Consider the following 20,291-nt stretch of genomic DNA (forward strand, 5'->3'; position numbering starts at 1 on the left):
CTTCCATCCTTTGTCATCCAGTCTCAAGGCTATTTTATAATGCAGAAATACATCCAACTTCCAACATTCTCACATTTTTAACAATTCCAACACTGTTTGAAAGTCTCATCTAAGACCCAACACAATCTATTTTTATTTATTTTCATTTGCTTTTTGAAGCAAGGTTTTTCTGTGTGGCCTTGGCTATCCTAGAACTCACCCTGTAGACCAGGTTGGCCTCAAACTCACAGGTATCTGCCAGCCTCTGCCTCCTGAATGCTGGGATTAAAGATGTGTACCACCACACCCTGCTACCTACCAGGCAATCTTTTAATAGTGAGTTAATATACATGTATATATGTATATATGCATTTATACATATATGTGTGTATATGTATATATGTGTATATATGTATATATTATTAGATTACATCCTTTCAACATATAGTGGCACAGAGTAAATCTTCCTATTCAAAACAGGAGAGATGAAGGCATAGTAAGGAACAATTAGACCAAATCCCAACAGGGAAATCACCAGATTATGCAGCTCCATGTCTGATATAAAAACTCTTGATGGAATTATCTAGTCTCTAAAGGGCTTAGGTAACTACACCCCTGTAGCTCTTGCATATGAAATGCACATAGCTTCTCTCTTGGGCCAGCTCAACTTTATGCCTACAGCTTTGTTTGATGGATGTCTCGAAATCTCTAAAATCCTGAGGCTCCCATTGAAACTTAAGGTTTAATTCTGCAGCTTCAAACAATGGTCTCTTTAGGAGATCTTTACAGGAACTCTGGCCCTAGCACACATTGCCTGGCCTCAGTGGCTTTCTGGAATGGAGGAGCAAGCTTCCACGACTCCTTCAGCCTTGCAGCATTTATGCCTATAAAATCAGTGTAATGCCCAAGTTGTGAAACCCCCAAAGATCACCAGGAACCAGCCAGATGCAAATCACAGAGTCTCATTTTTTTAGTCAAGTTCAGAGCCTGGACCATCAAGCCCCTGGTAGAAGAGGGCGACCCCTAGTGCTAGGGGAACAGGGTTTTTAAAGGGAAAAAAAAACCTGTAGGAGGGGGTTTCCAAGCCTTTTCCAAGCCTTGCTGTTACATAATAGGTTAGAGGGGTACAAGAATGTTGGCCTTTAAGCGATTGGCTGGGTGACCAGGGCCAAGGTGAGGAACCAGGGCCAGACCACAGGGGGGAATTTTTCATTTGTTCTGGTCACTGTGACCTGTATCACTGATTGGTTGGCCACAGGTGCAAGCTCCTAGGAAACGTTGCTAGCTGCAAGTTTGAAACTCATGAGGAACTCCAAGTTACCAGGGGATGGTGTGGTGTGGTGTGGTGGTGGTGGTGGTGGTGTGTGTGTGTGTGTGTGTGTGTGTGTGTGTGTGTGTGTGTGTGTGTGTTGTCAAGTTCTCAGGCCCTGAACACAAAATGGTGCTGGTTTAGTCTCTACATCAGTACCACATGAAAAATGCTGCCATCTAGGGATAGAGCCTCACCAGGTGGACCACAGCCTCATCAGTTTCTGTGTACTGACCTTTTAGAGGCATCTTTCTGGGCAGAAGCATTAGAGGAGCACGGACTCCTTTGATGGGAGTCTCTGGAACAGTTGATGCTCTCTCCTTTCAAATGAATTTTCATTTCAGGAAATGGAGCCTTTGATGAGTGTGGTCTTTCTTCAGGCCACCATTCGAGTCTAAGAGTTTAAATGTTTTAATGGTGATAAGCCCTGTAACAGTTGCTTTCAAGCCTACCACATTGATAATTTTAAACTTGTTTGTGTCCTTCACAAAAAAAGGGCATTTTTAATATTCTTCCACTTCAGGTTTTTTCTAAGTGTAAATGGATGCATAGTAAGTAGCAGCCATGCTACAGGCTGAGCAATGTCTTGATATTTCCTCTGTGAAACAAATTTGTCCATTGTCTTCAAATTCAACCTTACTCAAATGATCAGATCATGGGAGAAATGTAATCAGATTCTTTGTCAGGATATCAACAAATGGTTTTTTGTCAAGTTCCTGATAGTCACTGTCCTCTCTAAAATCTCACAAGCTAGGCCTCTGTGGTCCTTGGGATTCTTACCTTCCACTTTCCTACAAAAATGGCTCATTAAGCTCTGTGTGCAAAATCCTAAGAGTTTTCTTGCCAAAGAGGCAGCTTTTCCAAATTCCAGCCACAAAGCTGTTTTAATGGCCTAAGAAGCACATTGTAAAGTCTGTCACAGCAATGCCTTCATTTTGTGTACCCCTTTTCTGACTTAGATAAATATTGTTGGCACAGTGTAACGTAATTCCCATGCAGCTTATGGGAGAATGGGTTTATTTAGGCTCACAGTTTGATGTTCTTAAAGTTAGTGCTCAGCATCCACTTGGCAGAATCTGAAATAAGAAGGGAGCTAGGCCTTTGGGGGTCCCTGTAGGAGATAGTCTTGACTTACTGAGATGGGAGGAGTCACCACTGTGGGTGACATCATTCCTTGGAAGCTTGTCTCAGAAGTTATTCCAAATCCTGTCAAGACGACAATCAGTATTAACCAATACACTTAGCTCTGCACTGCCTTGAGTTCAGCTGTAAAGACACTTGGTGAGGATCCATAGGTGAAGTAGCTCAGATGATTCCAGCTTTGTAATGGGTAGCACATTCCTGGCTTCACAAGATAAGGTCCATGATATGATGTTATCATATGATATGGTATGATATGATATGATATGGTATGGTATGATATGGTATGGTATGGTATGATATGATATGGTATGATATGATATGATATGATATGATATGATATGATATGGTATTAGATACAGTTAATATGGTGTTCAGTGGTGGGGAGGATAGCTTTATACCCTCTGGCCTCATGCATTAGATGCTGTGCAGCACAACAGGGAGGGGAATGCACATCAGAAGTAGAACCAGGGATTATGTGTGTTCTCTGACACCGTGAACCAGATGTGGGATATGGTGGGCGTGTGTGCCAAGGGCAAAGGGTTGTGCATCCTCTCACTTCAGGAGCTAGAGTATGCTAAGTGTACTAGGGGTGTGTGTCTGAGATGGCATCACCATGGATATTCTAACTGGAAAGGCTAGGGTACAGTGTGGTAGCCGTGTCTACCATAAGTAGAGAGGGCAGTGTGTATCTTCTAACCTTATAGATGGATATGTGTGATTGGGCAGGACACATGTTAGAGATGGAAGCTGAGGACCACAAAATCAAACTTCATGAGCTGAGGAGCAAACATTGTAGTGTTTTAGATAAAGACACGGGGGAAAATCTAATGTTATGAACAACAGAAATTCATAACAAACTTTAGCGTCTTGAGTGAGAAAGTTACACATACCACACCTGGGACTTCCTTTTTTTTGTTTTTGTGTTTGTTTTTTTGTTTTTTGTTTTTGTTTGTTTGTTTTTTTGATACAGGATTTCTCTGTGTTATAGTGCTGGCTGTCCTGTATTCACTTTGTAGACAAAGCTGGCCTCAAACTCACAGAGATCCACCTGCCTCTGTCTCCTGAGTGCTCCTGGTATTTGCTGGTATTAAAGATGTGTGCCACCACAGCCCAACTATTATTTCCTATTTGTGAAGGAGGTTAAAAATATCACTTTAAGCTCAAGAATTATCAATAATAGGAAGAAAGGGGGAAGACAGATGTTATTAAGACTACACACATTCAAGCTGGGTGTGGTGGCACACTCTGTAATCCCAGCACTTGGGCAGAAAAAGCAGGCAGATCACTGTGAGTTCAAGGCCAGCTTGGTCTACAAAGTGAGTACAGGACATCCAAGATAACACAGAGAAACCCTGTCTCGGAAAACAAAACAAAAACAACAAACCACAACAACAACAACAACAACAACAGCAAAACCTACACACATTCAGAAGATAATTATGAACAACTCTATGCTAATGAGTTTAAGAAGTTAATGCCTTAAAAAAAAATCAGAACTAGGCTAGATCGACAGTTAGGGTTTGAATTCAAACATTCACATGAGGTAACTCACAACATTCTTTAACTACAGCTCCAAGCATTCTGAGGCCCTCTTCTGGTCTTTACATGTGACATATATACATAGACAGGCACACATATACATAAATAAAAATAAATATTAAAAACAATTTTGAGGATTTAAAAATGGCTAGAGACTATATTATAGGAATGTAAGGTTGGACATAGTAGTATACACCCTTAATCCCACTACTTAAGAGGGCGAGGCAGGCATACCTTTTGAGTTCTAGGCCAGCCTGGTCTACAGATGTCCAGGACAGACAGCAGAGCTATACAGATAACCCTTGTCTCAAAAAACCAAACCAAACAAAAAACAAAAGACAAAAAGGAAAAGATTCATTTTAGCTTATGTTTTCAGAGCACTAGATGTCCACAATGATGGAAAAGGCACACAGGAAGGAGCAGGAAGCTGAGAGATCACATCTTAACTGTACACAAGAAGCAGTGAGAGTGCACTGGAAATGGAGTGAGACTATAAACTCTAAAAGCCCAACCCCAGTGATTTCCTCTAGCATGGCTCCCATTCTTAGCATTCTATAACCTTCTGAAACAGTTTCACAAACTGAATGCCAAGTGTTTACATACATAAGCCTGTGGGAATCATTTATCATTCACACCACCAGAAAGAGCCTGTTTCAATGGAATAAAGTGGAAAGTGAAGCCAGGTGAAGTAGAGCACTTCTTTAATCCCAGCACTGGGGAGGGAGAGGCAGCCAGTACAAGGGCAGCCTGGCCTACATCCTGGCCAGGGAGGGGTACGTAGTGAGACCCTGTTTTTTAAAAAGTGAAAGTCATAGAACAGAACAAGCAATATCCTTCTTTGCATGTACTTTCATGGATCCATGTACCTGCACACATGTATAAACACACACCACACACATAGCCCCCACCCACCCACACACATTACACACACTCACATAGCAGTATATTAAGAGTAATGTAGCCGGGCGTGGTGGCGCACTCCTTTAATCCCAGCACTCGGGAGGCAGAGGCAGGCAGATCGCTGTGAGTTCGAGGCCAGCCTGGTCTACAAAGCGAGTCCAGGACAGCCAAGGCTACACAGGGAAACCCTGTCTCAAAAAACAAAACAAAACAAAACAAAAAAAGAGTAATGTATAATAAAACACAAATCAGTATAGTCTTTTTTCTGTAATCCCAGCACTCGGGAGGCAGAGGCAGGTGGATCGCTTTGAGTTCGAGGCCAGCCTGGTCTACAAAGTGAGTCCAGGACAACCAGTGCTGTAACATAGAGAAATCCTGTCTCAAAAAACCAAAAAACCAAAAAAAAAAAAAAAAAAAAAAAGGAAGCAAAGTTTAAATTTCATAACATAACTTTCAAATCAAGAGACTGATCACTCAGGTGAAGATAATTATCCATGTTAGTATAGTTAGAAAATATTAAAGCTTTACTTTAAAACTTCACAAATGAGAAGAATGTTTAGGAACAGCCAATGAATCACTTTTAGTACCTCTGGGATTTAAATTTTTAAAGTTTCATTTACTTGTTTTTCACTTATTATTATGTTGAAAAGAAATGAGTATTTTTAACATATTAAACCTCTCAACCCCACCCTATTTAGATTTTTTTAAAAAACAAATTTTTACTTACGTGGTCCCAATTTCCCATAGAATATCTTCTCTGCTTTTGGGTATGTGCATATGTGGATAAGCTTTACAACTGAATATTATTTAAGTACTTAAATTGAATGATCTATGCATTATGCATTTGGCTTTAATGATCACCTGTCAATCAAAGCTGGCCACAACAGCATATCTTTGAAGTGATTTTCCATAAATATCTGAGGTCCTGCTAGGTGTCAAATATGAGTAGGTACTGGCCTCCACTTCTTAACGACGCTTAATCACAGAGATTGATAAGAAAAGATTCAATACAATGAAACATGATTTAGTAACAACAATAGTTTGTGAAAACAGAGGAATGGACAAACAACATATGTGTGTTTATAAAGGAGCAGAGTTGAATAAAAAAAAAACCTTTTTACCCTTTGTGAGTTTCATATCATGCACTCCAACCCCACTTGTATCCATCCCTTCATATCTACCCTCTCTGCCCTCGCATCTTTCTTCCTAAAAGAAAATAAAAACAACAATTTTAAAAATAAACAAACCAAGCATAGAAAACATCTTGTTGTGGAAGCTATAGTGTGTCACAGTGTGTCCCATAGTATACACTTTTGTCCACATGTCTTTACTTGCAAATGTTCCTTGCAATGAGTCATTGATCTAGTTCCAGGCCTCAGGCTTCTGCCAAATCATCAATACTGGCACCTCACTGCAACTCCTGTTGTTGCTCTGTGTCATGGAGATCCTGCAGCTTTGGAACTGCAGGACCTGTCCCTTCACATGCTCCAGCAGCTCATAGATGAGGGAAATGTTGGGGTGGGCCAACTCAAAGGCCTGGATCTGGGCTTGGGTGATAGCTGAGTTGGTCAGCCCATCACCTCTTCTGCACAGGCACCACAGGGTGAGCTCTTCAGCACTACCCCAGCTAGCTAACCTAGTGCTGCAGTCAGCAGTCAGCAGGGCCATCTCTCCCACTCTTATATCCTCAGGGCTAGCTCACCATTGCTTTTGCCATCAGGGCCAGTTCTACTGTGTTGCTTAGGGGAGGTGCAGGGCCCACTTTCCTGAGTGCTGCAGCCAGTGAGTGACAGGGACAGCTCTCCCACTCTTTTTTTTTAATCTATTCATCCTGATCGTAACCCCTTCTCTCCTCTCCTTCCAGTCCCACCCTCCCTCCCTTCTTACCCCTCTCCTATTCCTCAGAAAAGGGGAGGCCTCTCTCCACCAACCTACTCCAGCTCATCAAGTCACATCAGGACTGTGTGTGTCCCCTTTCCGTGTGGCCTGGCGAGGCAGCCCTGCCAAGAGAAAGCGATCAAAAAGCAAGCAATAGCTCTTCCACTCTTATGACTTTGGGGTCAGCTCTCTCAATCATGGCAGATGTCAAAGGGGCCATTACCCCTGTGTCCATGCTACCTCACTGTAGACAATTGGTAGGGCCAGCTCTTCCAAGCTCATGCTCTGGGGGCTGGATCACCCATGCTTTCGGTCACTCAGGCTATCTCTACTGGGCTGCCCAAGCCAGGTGCCGGGCACACTCTCTGAAGTGCTGAAGTTGGTGAGGGGCAGGGCCAGCTTAAAGTTTAGTCTTGCCTCAGTTAACAAAGAAGGAGGGGAGGACTTTTGGGGAGCCATTTTCTATATGTTTGGAAACAATTTCTCCCATACTTTGGTTGCTTGCATCAGAATGGCCCCATAGCTCATATGTTTGAATATTTGAGACACAATTAGTGAGGCTGTTTGGGAAGGATTCAGAAGTGTGACCTTGTTTAAGGAGGTCTGTCACTGAGGGATGGTCTTTGAGGTCTCAAAAGCCTCTACCAATCCTCAGTGTGGGGTTTCTGTTTTTCTTGTTGCAAAGATGTGAGCTTTTAGCTGCTGCTCCAGTCACTTGTTGCCTGCTCTGTCCTCTCAGTCATCATTGATTAACCCTCTGGAACTGGAAACCCCAAATAAACACTTTCTTCTATAAGTTGTGGTGGTTGTAGTGTTATATCACAGCAATAGAAAAGTAACTGGTGTGATTTTTAAGAGGGGATAAAAGAGGAGGTTTGTATTAGTATGGGCTAGAATGAAGTGGTTTGTTATGATTGGGCATGCTAATTAGCAGACTGTTGATGGCTAGACTTTAATACTTTGATATTTGGACCTTGGTGACCAACCTCAAGAATGAGTGTGGCATAATAAAATTATGGCGGTTAGCTTTAGGGAGGTAAGGTATTATTTACAAGGGTGAGGGAAAGGGAAAGAGCAAGACCTGCCAGTGCCATGTTTGCCATGCTGGGGACTGCTACAGGCCTCACCTACCGTGTATTATACTTCAAAACAGAGCAGTCTGTTCTCTATTCTTTTTGATCTGCCTGCCTCTGCCTGCCAGAATGCTGGGATTACAGGTGTGTGGGGCTCCTAGTCTCTGTTTTTAATAGTGTTGCCTCTTTATTCAGCACTTAAGTAAGGAATGAGAAGTTAATGTGGATATGTATGACTTGGGCTAACTTTGTCAGTGTTTTATCTCATGAAAAGGTTTTGTGGGTCAGAGAGTAGTTCAGTGGTTCACATGCCACTTGTACTAACTCTTGTTTCAGTCCTCAGTACCACAAAGGTTTTGTTTACAATACTCTTCTTTATACACGTGTTTTTATAGCAACAGCCAGTAATGTGCACCTGTACACGCACCAAGGAAACAAGGTCATTTTCACAAGGCATGCCAGATTCTTTAGTCTTCTGAGCTCAGAATGTATGTCCTCTTTGTATTGCTCAGCATTGTTTTCCTTTGCATTTTATCACTTCCTAAACTGATTAGGTTAACTGAAATGTAGAGACCTCCCTTAATTTTGGGAGGAACTGTTAGTTAATGGCCTGGGGCACTAGGCTGAATGAAAAAGAGAAAGTAAGCTGAGTATCAGCATGCATCTCTATTTGCTGAACGTGGATACAATGTGACCAGCTCCCTACATCCCCTGCTACCATTCTGTGCCCACCATGATGGACTCCACATTCAAACTGTAAGCCAAAGTAAATCCACTCTCCCTCCCTCCTTTTTTTTCCCTTCCTTCCTTGTTGCTTTTGTCAGGCCTTTTGTTGTAGAAAGAAATACTTGCTAGACTGATAATTGTACTTTCTATACTAATATAGAAACTAAAGTAGAAGGTAGACTTCAGTTGATGTGCTGAATGGTATCTTAGATACGTAAAGCACAAATTAGCAACATCAAACAAATTGCTGTTTAATTAACATTGACAAGTAATAGATGTTTTAAGTTGAATGATGGTATAGGTATGGTCTGAAAAGCTAGAATAGTATGATTGGCTTCTCATCCTGTATTAAGTATTTTTAAGCAACCAATTGCTGAGTCAATTGACTTATTTTTTCATATGGGTTCAGGTACATTCTAGTCTCAGTGATTTCATTTTCATCTGGACGAACCAAGATTGCAAACTCAATAAAAATAATCTCATTTTACATCTATGATCTTCTAGTCCATTGTACATACTTAAACAAACCTACTTTTATTTATTTACTTATTTATTTACTTACTTACTTACTTATTTTGAAACAGGGTTTCTAGGTGCAGCCCTGGCCATCCTGAACTTGAACTCATAGAGATCCTCCTGCCTCTGCCTCCCAAGTGCTGGGATTAAAGGCGTGCGCCACCACGCTTGGCCAATAACATAATTTTAATAATAGGAAGCCTGGATCATTCACTAAGCCAACTAAAGATAGTTCTCTCTAAAATTGAGTCCCACCTCTCAGGTTCAGTTATGTATTTGTAGCCAAGAAAACAAGTATGAAACATACACATTGATTTCCAATGATCTAAACAAAACAAACAAAAAACAAAACAAAAAACCCAAACCATTGTGCACTTGTTTTCTGAAAATTATCATTTATTTTCCAGAAAATCATCAGATTTCTTTCCTCCTCCTCCTCTTCTTCTTTCTCTTCACAAACAACTTACCAGCCTGCTTTGTTATGGACCAGTTGTTGTTCTTTCCATGGTTCTATTTCTGATTAATTAAACCATCTAGCTGACTGGCATTTGTGTATTCACATCTTTCTCATTTCTATATTGCAGGGCTTTAGGGAGTAATGCAAAGATCTGTATGTTTCTCTAAGGAACAGCAGAAGATAAAATAGAAAATATTACTGTTTCAAGCATCAGTAGATAATGGGAGATTGATTTATCTCTCTTCTAATCTAATAGAAGTTATAAGTTCTGACTGAGAACATCAGCATGTGTCTGTACCCCCAGAATTTGAGAGGTAGAGCCAGGACTTCAAGGTCATCCTTTGGTACACAGTGAATATGAAGCCAGATAGGCAACATGGGACTCTGTCTCAATATGAATTATGAGATCATTTGAGAAAAGAGCTATACTTTGTATATCATACATTTTTTTCATTAAATTTTAGGAGATACAAAGACCCTTCTGAAGGCTTCCATGGTCCAGACCTGAGGTTATGAAACTTTAGATTGGATGGCACTCAACTTTATTTTAACCACATATTAGTAATCATGTCAAGAAAGATTTAAGTATCATTATTTATATTGCATTCAAGTTAATATTTTACAGAGTCAGCCTGAGCAGTGGGCAATATTATATTCACAAAGCTGCAAAGTGACTAATATATATGCTTGCTGTATTACTGTGGAGCCAGAATAAAACACAGCAAAATAGTTTTGAATTCTGGTTTAGTATGCCTTACTGTTCATTTTACAGATATTCACAGAATTCTGTCTCTATAATAGGAACTGTGCTCAACAATGAAGCTAAAAAATGCATAAAAGCCTATACTTTGCTGTATGAAATCACAGTAAGCAAGTAAGTAAAGGAAACTAAGGGCAGCAATAGATTTTGAATTTTGTATATATTAAGTCTCAGTGGACAAATATAGGCATATAAATACAACTTTTGAACTTTGGTCTAAGATAATTACAAAAGAAATCAAATAACAATGTTACTATCTGACATCTTAGTAGCTTTTTACAGTTTATAAACAATTTTAACATTTTATTCAATGCTTGCAACCTCTGAATAAAGCATTAATTGTATTTCAATAAGAAAACTGTTTTAATGAATTTGAACTAAGGAACACAGGTTAAAATGTACTTTTAAGGCATGGGGGTAGAGACTTAATTGAGTAAAAGAAAGTTGAATCTTAAATAAATTAAACTTTCATATTGCTGCTTGCAATAAGTGCCCCAAATATAATATCGTGGATTAAAACAACAGAAACATCTTTATTTAGTTATTTAGATGTCAGGCATATGGTGACGGTAATATTTCATTCTAGAGGGAGAATATATCTGTTTAGATTGTTAGAAGAATTGGATTACTTAGTTTTAGGATTGAGGTCAGCACTTTCTTCCTAGCTATAAACTGAGAGCTGTTTCTAGTTTGAGGATGCTGCCATGTTCCTTTGTTCCTGTCTTCAATGTTAGCAAGTGGCAATCCACTTTGGTGTCCTCATATTGCATCTCTCTAGGAAGAAAATTTTCCCTAATTAGTTACTTTTCTCCTTGATGTGACAAAAATTACCTAACAAAAGCAACTTCAGTGTTTGTTTGTATTTACAAGTTGAAAATTTAGTCCAACATGGATGAGAAAGAATGGTGGTATCTAAAGATCTGTGATGTGAACTACATCTGCAGAATATATTGCTTTGTGGGGTGACATCCACTGATGTGGAGATAAAGGTGTAGACATCTCAACAGGATTCATTATTCTGAGTATCAATCAAAGTATATTTTGACATATTGGATGAGGTTAGGGAATAAAACAAGCAGACACAGGGATGGGTGTATTTGTCTAGTACGTTTAGGAGGTACTAACAAATCTAGTGTGGGTAGAACACAAGATAAACACAATGATAGATCACAGTCATAATGGTAAGTTTGGCTTTTATTTAGTAGGTACTAATAAATACCTACTATTTCTGAGCTAGAAAACTAAGTGGTAGGTGGATGACAGAGTTAGCTAGCTTGTACCTATATAACTATATAACTTATATAAGACATAGTTAGCTACTTTTTAGCTTTATAACTATAAGGAAGTTAACAATATGTGCAAAATTAACTAAGTGGTTCCTGTAATAGTCAAATAAAAAATAAAGCAGGTCAGAATCTACAAATAAAACTTAAGACGTTGTCTTAGGGCTTTATTTAGTGCTGTGAAGAGACACCATGACTTACAGCAACTCTTATAAAGGAAAACATTTAATTCAGCTGGCTTATCATTTCAGAGGTTTAGTCCATTATCATCATGGCAGGAAATATGCCAGGGGCAGACAGGCATGGTGCTGGAGAAGCTGAAGATGTCTGTGTTTTGATCTACTAGGCCTAGCTTGAGCTTCTGAGGTTTCAATGGCCACCCTAAGCAACACACCTACTTCAACAGAACCACACCTACCCCAACAGGACCACGTCTACTCCAACAGGACCACACCTACTCCAACAGGACCACAACTTCTATAATGCCATTCCCCATGAGCATATGGGGCCATTTTCATTTAAACTATCACAGGGGTTATTTGGATTAGATTGAGAACATCCTCAGTTTATTACAGACAAGTCAAGAAAATATCTTATTTTAGTCTATTAAGTTTAAAGAAACACAGCTGGATACACACATTATTCTAGAAAAAAATTTAACTTTAAACAAATAGGAAATTAATATGATATTCACTTCTAAGGTTATTTTTGCTGTATTACTTAAATTGTGTATTAGCAAAATGTAACATGGGATATACTGCTTTCATTCATAGTCACCTAATAAAACGATAATGTATTTTTACATTAGCTGTGTATAATATCAACTAATTTTAGTATCCTGAAGAAACGAAGTCAATTATGGTTAAAATAATCAACATCCACTTAGAAAACATTATTTGTAATTCAGGGACAATTACTAGTTTTTCAGCACCCCCTATTTTCTAGGTCACCAAACATTACAGAATTCTCACAACCATCAGTTTAGAGTATTTTTTCATTGACCAAAATCTAAGAAGGGGACCACAAGCACCTTGCTCAATGCCACAGAAGTAACACATTCAGTTGTTCTGAACTGATTCTTAAGGACAATCACCCATTCTTCACACTTGTGTTCTAACTAGTCTTCAGTTTTACATTTTTTTCCCTTAATATGGAGAGGTTCAATATGGAAGGTTGTGGCTTTAGTGTAATGGCGACTCTGGAACTGGCCCCTGACCTGGCAGCTGTATCTGCCTCTCCACCTTCACGAACTGTCCCCTTCTGGAGGTTGCTTCTGCACTCCAGAGGGGATGGCAGAAGGGCTTTTTTTCTGCTTCAAACGTTTGAAAGGCTGGGAACAAGCTGGAAACCCCATAGAGAAGCATAGAAAGCCCTCACCTGGGTGTGCCTTCCATACTATCAAGAAACATTTTGAAGAACTAACCCTCACTGAAGTTTTGAAACTGGACAAAGAAGCCAAATAAAAAGAATTTGAAGAAAGGTCCAACACCATTGAGAAGCTGACTGCCTTGCAGTGAGTTCTTGCTAGGGTGACCTGGATCTGAGTAACATACCACAGGCAAAACATGTCTAAGCACCTAGGAGGTGAGGGTAGCATGGATTAGGGTCAGTAAGGGAATGGAATAAAGTCACTTACAAAGTGAAGACAAAAAAAACAAAATCCAAAACGAATACAAACAGTATTTTTACTTAATTTGTCACCATCAATTTTCTTTAGATAGTCTTAACTAGTGTAATTTCTCCCTTACAAGATACTAAAATATAGCTAGGAGGGAATGTATAATATTATGCTATTTGGATGTAAAAATGATAGAAACACACTTAAAAACATACTTATTAAGACATATATTAAAAACTATGACCTCTAAAATATTGTATTTAAGATTAGCACCAATGAACTCCTTGGTTATAAATATAGGTTTATAAACTTAGGGAGTTGACATTTAAATGACTATATTATAATGGTGAGCTATACCACACAGATAAAGGACTGAAATAGATATTCTCTTTCTATAGTTTCTCTCTTGACAGCTGAGTTCAACTGAAATAAAATTCTAATAGTGGTATTTTTCCTTTATATTATAGGCCAAATGGTTATACAACATAGAACAGATATTGAGGATAATCTAATAGTTAGTATTAAATTCTAGTCATCTTTTACTATTACACAAGTATATAACATTATGTACAAAATGTTATAAACAAAGTATCTTCAAAGAAAGAGATTATTTATAGTAAAAGTAAGTGTATTCATCTGATTAGCCTAGGCCTAGTCCTGGAAGCTTCTAGTCCTCATACAATCTTATCTAGGCCTAGAATGTTTTCATCCTCTGAGGCTTACTGCTGAATAAACTCACTCTCTCTTGTTTTTTCTGAGCTCTGGCTGGCTGGTTTAACTTACCTGTTCTGGCTCAAACTCCTCTCCAAGCTGAGTGATTCAAACTGGCTTCTTTCAGCTTCTGATTGAACAGCTCTGTTAGCCTCAAACTAATTCTTGCAGTATATCCTAATCTGTGGGCTCCTTCTCATTCTGTCTCTACCTGTGTCTAGCCTGCTCTCTCTTCAACCTCTTTAAAACTCTCTTGGTAAAACTGTCTCCTCTCCTCCCCCATTCTCTGTACTGCTCCCTTAAGTAGCTTCCCTTTCCTCTCCTTTGAGAGTTGGGCATAGCCTATTCTAATATTTCTCTGATTCATCACTTTTTTGCCACTCAATTAGACATCATTTTCAAACATGGGTGCTTTCTTCTACAAACTAACTTTACCTTCATTGTTTGGGATTAAAGTTGTGTACCACTATGCCTGGACCTAAGTTTCTCTTTACCTGAAACTTGCTCTATACAAGGTTGGCCTTGAATTTAGAGATCTGCCTGTCTCCTGGGATTAAAGGTGTGCCCACCAATACCCAGTGTCTCTGCATTCCAGCCAGACCACACAGACATAGGATTTGATCTCTTCCCAGAGCAGGCATGTTTTGAATTAAAATTCCTCTACAACTAATGATAAGAATAAATGTCCATATTTTACAGTTTAGGGACTGAGCTCCCCCCAGCCCCCTCACTCCCTCATCCCTACCAAGTCCCGGGGATTGACCCCCCCCCCAAAGGCCTTGTACAAACCAGGCAAGTATTTTACCACACAGCTTCATCCCCAGCCCTCTGAGGATCAAGACTCTACTTGTTCAAGTTATATGCCATAGCATAAATAGGACTGATGTAGTTTGGGCAGTTTTGACTGCTTTTTTAAATTATTATTTTATAAGTAAATCTTATATTTTAACTATTTCAGAAAACTGATCAACTAGTGAAACTGTTTCTTCAGCCAAACAACTCTTCTACTTTCCCCTTTTATAATGAGCATTTTAAGAACAGGACAATAGAGTACATTCATAGCTTCAAAGAACTTTATCTACAGGACAAAGTTCACTTCACATGGTTTGATTTAGCTGGAAAAAGCTTACACAAAAATCATAGTTTTAAAAACTTCTTTATATCATTTTGACTTCATACATTATGCAATGGTTCTCTATCATCTTGATAGTTTCTTCATACAGCCAGTTCTCCTGTTGTAGTTGCCTTCTAAGACCTTCCATGTACTTCAATCTTCATAGAGTTTGTGGTTCTGTTATGGGTTCAGGAACCAGACTATGACAATGGTCGGTTTCTAAGACAGGCTTTTTACATAAACACTGTAACCAGGTAACGACCAGGTAATGTGGAGCAGCACTACATCATTTTGACTAGCTAAACATAATCATTCCAAGTGTATTGTATCTAGATAGCTAGACAAAGCAGTTTATGTTGATTAGCTAGGATATAGGCTTGGGGACTTTCCAGTTCTCCGTTGTTCTGAGAGAAAGGAACAGAGCAGGATGTTGTGGTCTTAACTCTAATAGAACATACATCTATCTTTTTTTTTTCCGAGACAGGGTCTCTCTGTGTAGCCTTAGCTATCCTGGACTCACTTTGTAGACCAGGCTAGCCTTGAACTCACAATGATCCCCCTGCCTCTGCCTCCCGAGTACTGGGATTAAAGGCATGCGCCACCATGTCCAGCTTGGTCTACATCTTTATATGAGGAGTTTTCAATGTCTGTTTCTTCCATATCCATGCTTTCCTTGGGAGCTGGTATAAAAGAATTAACTGTAGGTTTAGAATTTTTCTGTGGGTATAAAAATGGTAATAAAATATTTGTTAATTAAGTTTAATGCCCCTCCCACCCCCCCACCCCCCGCCTGCCAGACAGGGTCTCTCTGTGTTAGCCTTAACTGTCCTGTAGTCACTTTGTAGACCATGCTGGCCTTGAATTCAGAGACCTGCCTGCCTCTGCCTCCAGAGTGCTGGAATTAAAGGCATGCCTTTAAAAGCCACCACACTTGGCTTCTGTTTAATTCTTTAACTGTGCTGAAGAGGAATGAGCTTTCCTGATTTGACACAGTTTCCATCGAATTAGTTGTAAAGTCTGGATTACAAGAATGATTTGGTCAGGTGGTATTGGTGGTGGTGGTGGTGGTGATGGTGCACGCCTTTAATCCCAGCACTTTGGAGGCAGAGGCAGGTGGATCTCTGTGAGTTCAAGGTCAGCCTTGTTTACAACGTGCATCCAGGACAGCCAAGGCTACACTGAGAAACCCTCTCTCGAAAAATCAAACCATTACAAGGGATGGGATAACCATTGAGATGTAATATGAATAAATTAATAAAATAAAATTAAAAAAAAGAAAAACCAAACCAAACAAAAACAAAAACCCAAGAATGATTTGTTAATGTCTTCTAAATTTGAAGTTGTCAAAGCCATAGTTGTAGAATTTAGATTCTCAAAAGACCCACAAAACCCAACCAGACCTAAATCTTGACTTACTGATGTTTTTTAATGTATCTTTTTAAAGAGGTAATATGTTACTTTGTATACTTTCTACTCTTGGAGCTGGTGCCTTTACCAGGGCAGATGAGTCATGAAACTCTGCAAGTTCAGGGAGTACCTGAGTTTTTGATGTAAATGATTCTTTTTGTTTTGTTTTTCAAGACAGGGTTTCTCTGTGTAGTCTTGGCTGTCCTGGACTCACTTTGTAGACCAGGTTGGCCTCGAACTCACAGAGATGTGCCTGGCTCTGCCTCCCAAGTGCTGGGATTAAAGGCGTGCACAACCACCACCTGGCTGCAAATGATTCTTAAGATTTAGCTTTTAGGCATACTTCTTTCTCATCTCCTAATCTTGTCTTGTCAGATTTTTTTTTAGAAGTATCTTTTCCCTAGGAAATATTTTTAAATTCTGAAAAAGATATACTTACAGATTTGCATGAGTTGGCACTATGTAACTATAACTTTGAACAGTATACTGGCCAGACTTATTCAAGCAAGAAAGTGCTACTTAAACACATCTTTAATTAAAAATTAAAAGCAGTATTTCTTCAATATATGAGAAACATTTTAGGTCTTTCAAATGACTAGTCAGTAAAGCATAACCCATTAGGTGAGCTTTCAGGCATAGCTTCCTACCGCAGTTGTCCTCACTGTCCGCAGCTGCTGTCCATATCCCAGTGCACTGGGTAGCTATGTCTCTGCGCCAGCTCAATCCATTGTCAAGATGTGCTCTAGGTTGCTGGTCAGGACTGAGGAGCCACTGGCCAGTCTGTAACTGTTTTTCTTGGGTCACTGTCCATTTTTGCGGAAGCCCTAAAGGGTTACTGACCTCACCTCTCCATGGAAAACGTCCAGATGCCTGTTCCTTCTAATACAGCTTTGGGATGTTTTTTAGAGAATCTCAAATCCCTATGCCTACATTAAGGGCTTCTAAGCTTACATGCCTCTGCAACCAAACTTGGACAGATCTAAAACTAAACCGCTAAAATGGAAGGACACTCTCTATACCCAGACCTTTTCTTTGCTCTCCCAAAATTTTCATGCATTGTCAACATTGTCTCTTGCCGTTTCTCTGTGCTCTCCCAAGAGTTTTAAATGTAGACCTAAAGGGAATTTTCTCCCTAACTTACTTTGTCTTCTGCCCACATATATGTTCCAGTATCCTGCTAGACTTCCTACATCTGGGACATCGTCAAAGCAGCTACCCATAAGTGCTCCTGTTCAACTTCAGAAATTGTGCCAGCTAGACCTGCATTGCCCTTTCCAGCTGCAGATGTTCTCAGACCCTGGACAGCAAATGCAACAGCCCATTCCGGAACCTGGCCAACATTTCAGCCTTTTAAATCCCCTATCGCTGCCCCACTGCTAGCAGGAAGTAGTTAAGATGATTACTTCACCCCTTATCCATTTATAAAAGGCTGAAATGGTGTGCTTCAGGCCAGGGACAGACAGCTCCAGGCTCTCCCAGCACTCCTTGGTCCCTATCTGCTGCAGGACATGGCTGACATAGCCTACCTTCTACCTTACACTTTCAGAGCAAAACTTTTCTGTCCCTTCACTATATAATCTGGACACTTTCTTGCTACTGTTCTCTCTCTTTTCCCCTTACATGGTAGCCAAAAGCTGTTTCCAATGAACCTACATTTGTATACTTTAACTTACCTTATATAAAAACAATCCAATGTTCCTCATTTTTTTTAATTATAGGAAAAGATAGGAATGTTAAGAGTTTTTCAGTCTGCCTACCTGTGATGTCAACTGCTTACCTGCCATGGGAGGCGGGGGCGGGGGCATGGCCCTGCCGGGGCTATATAAAAGGGCAGTCCTACCTCTCCCCTCATTACCTCTCTACTCTCTTTCCCTCTTACTCCCCCCCGCCCCTGGGGTATCCTTTCCCCTTTTCCTTCTCCTCCCATGCTCATTTAATAAACTCCTCTACAACATAGTATCTGGCATCTGGTACCTTACACTTTATACCTTATCTTACCTTATATCTAATTATTAATCATAACACAATATATGTATGCATAGGCCACTTTTTGTTGTTGTTTCTTAAATGGCTTCAGAACAGTTTAAACTTTAAAGAAACTGTCATACTTTCAAGGTGGGTACATCTTGCATGCAGATCCTCATGCATCTGTTTTCTCAACAGTAATCTTTCTTACTTTCTCTACTCAAGCACCTAGAGAATTGTTCCAGCACTGTGCCACCCTCCTCAGCAGGACCCGCTCTCCACCATTTCAACACCTGACAGTCTTGAGGCAAAGAAAACATTGTTGGGATTGCAGTTTGCTTTAAATAACAGACACCCCATCTGATGTCAAGAGAGTCAGGAATAAAACGGTTATTACACAGGAACTGGTATTCACTGGGAAGCCAAGAAAATCACGGAATATTCTTTAAACACTTTTAAAGTCTTTGTCATGTAGAGAAAACCTGAAACAAACAAACAAACAAAAAGCAGAAAGAAAGAAAATGTGATATATTCTTTAAAATTCTGCCAAATGCCTAGCCTGAATATCTAAGTAACCTATTATTGAGTGCTGCAAAGTAACAGAATCTCTACAACTATCACTGTCATGACAACTGTGCTGTAAGAAAACAAGATCTGGTAAGTGGCCAAGCCTTCCATCTGAGAACAGCTGAGAAGCACTTCAGTGTTCCTTCAACAAAAACATGTGTTGCTACAAAGCATGTTTATTTATACTTTCTATGGGTTATATGTAACTATTACATAGTTTGCTGGAAGTAGCAAGTAAGTGCACAAATTACAAGTTTTCATTCAAATCCATTTTATATAGGATAAGTCAAATGGTTTGCTGTCAGTAATTTTAGGCAGTATTGAGTATTAGGCTCTTAATTTAACATTTTTGCTTATTTTAACTTTTTTTTTTTGAGACAAGATCACTGTATAGAGCAGGCTAGCCTTACTTTCATGATCTCCCTTGGCTCATTCTGAGTGCTGGGATTACAGGTATGTACTATCATGCCCAGCTTGTGTTAATATTTAAGTGAGAAGTCAACTGAAACAAATGCTTTAGCTGAAAATAAAATAAGCTGGGCGTGGTGGTGCATGCCTTTAATCCCAGCACTCGGGAGGCAGAGGCAGGTGGATCGCTGTGAGTTCAAGGCCAGCCTGGTCTACAAAGTGAGTCTAGAACAGCTAAGGCTACACAGAGAAACCCTGCCTCAAAAAAACAAAACAAAAATAATAATAAATTAAAAATCCATCCTCCTTACTACTAGAATCTAGCTCAGCTCTACGTACATGTAATTGAGTCAAATATTTATAGATGTTGATACCAACTGATTAGGAACTGTAACATTCAAAGAGGAACTCTGCTGCAAAAAAAAAAAATGGGTATGTTTATGTGCTCAGCCACAGCCAGGTGTGGTGACATATCCTGAAATAGGAGCACGTGGTTGACTGAGGAAGGAGACTTGACATTTTGTTCCAGTACTGCCAATCTGAATTTAGAGCTGGCTCTAATAATTGAAATGTATCTTATAGGCAAAAGTGTATTGATGGAAGTGTCACAATTTGACATAAAAATTTCCTACTTGTTTAATAAATGTTAAGTATATTAAACAATAGTTGACAATAATGTCTCTGGAAAATCTTTCAACCTTCCACATATAAATAACATGGTTTTTTTGTATGATAGGCATAACCTTTAAGGCACTGTAAGGCAAAAAGGACAAGTTTAAGTTTTCATTACATCATAAATGAGAATATACCTTTTACAACATTTTCTATAAATTAATGTGGAGTATGCACATACAAATAATTTCCTATACCTACATGTAAAGATATATAAAAATAACCTTTAGAAGTATACTTTGTAAATATCTTTATTAGTAACTGGA

General features: G+C 39.4%; 1 protein-coding gene across 1 annotated transcript; it reads right to left on the reverse strand.

Annotated features, from left to right (window-relative positions):
* Positions 1–15,948: 15,948 nt before the first annotated feature.
* On the reverse strand, positions 15,949–18,800 carry THAP5 (THAP domain containing 5; the record flags this gene model as incomplete). Its single annotated transcript, XM_084792405.1, is given in 5 exon segments — positions 15,949–15,985; positions 16,716–16,732; positions 16,736–16,813; positions 17,630–17,691; positions 18,590–18,800. Coding segments are annotated over 5 exon segments (405 nt in total), but the record flags the coding sequence as incomplete, so codon positions are not given.
* Positions 18,801–20,291: the final 1,491 nt, after the last annotated feature.

The sequence above is a fragment of the Acomys minous genome (genome assembly GCF_964271855.1).
Source record: "Acomys minous genome assembly, chromosome: 8".
NCBI classification, from domain to species: domain Eukaryota; kingdom Metazoa; phylum Chordata; class Mammalia; order Rodentia; family Muridae; genus Acomys; species Acomys minous.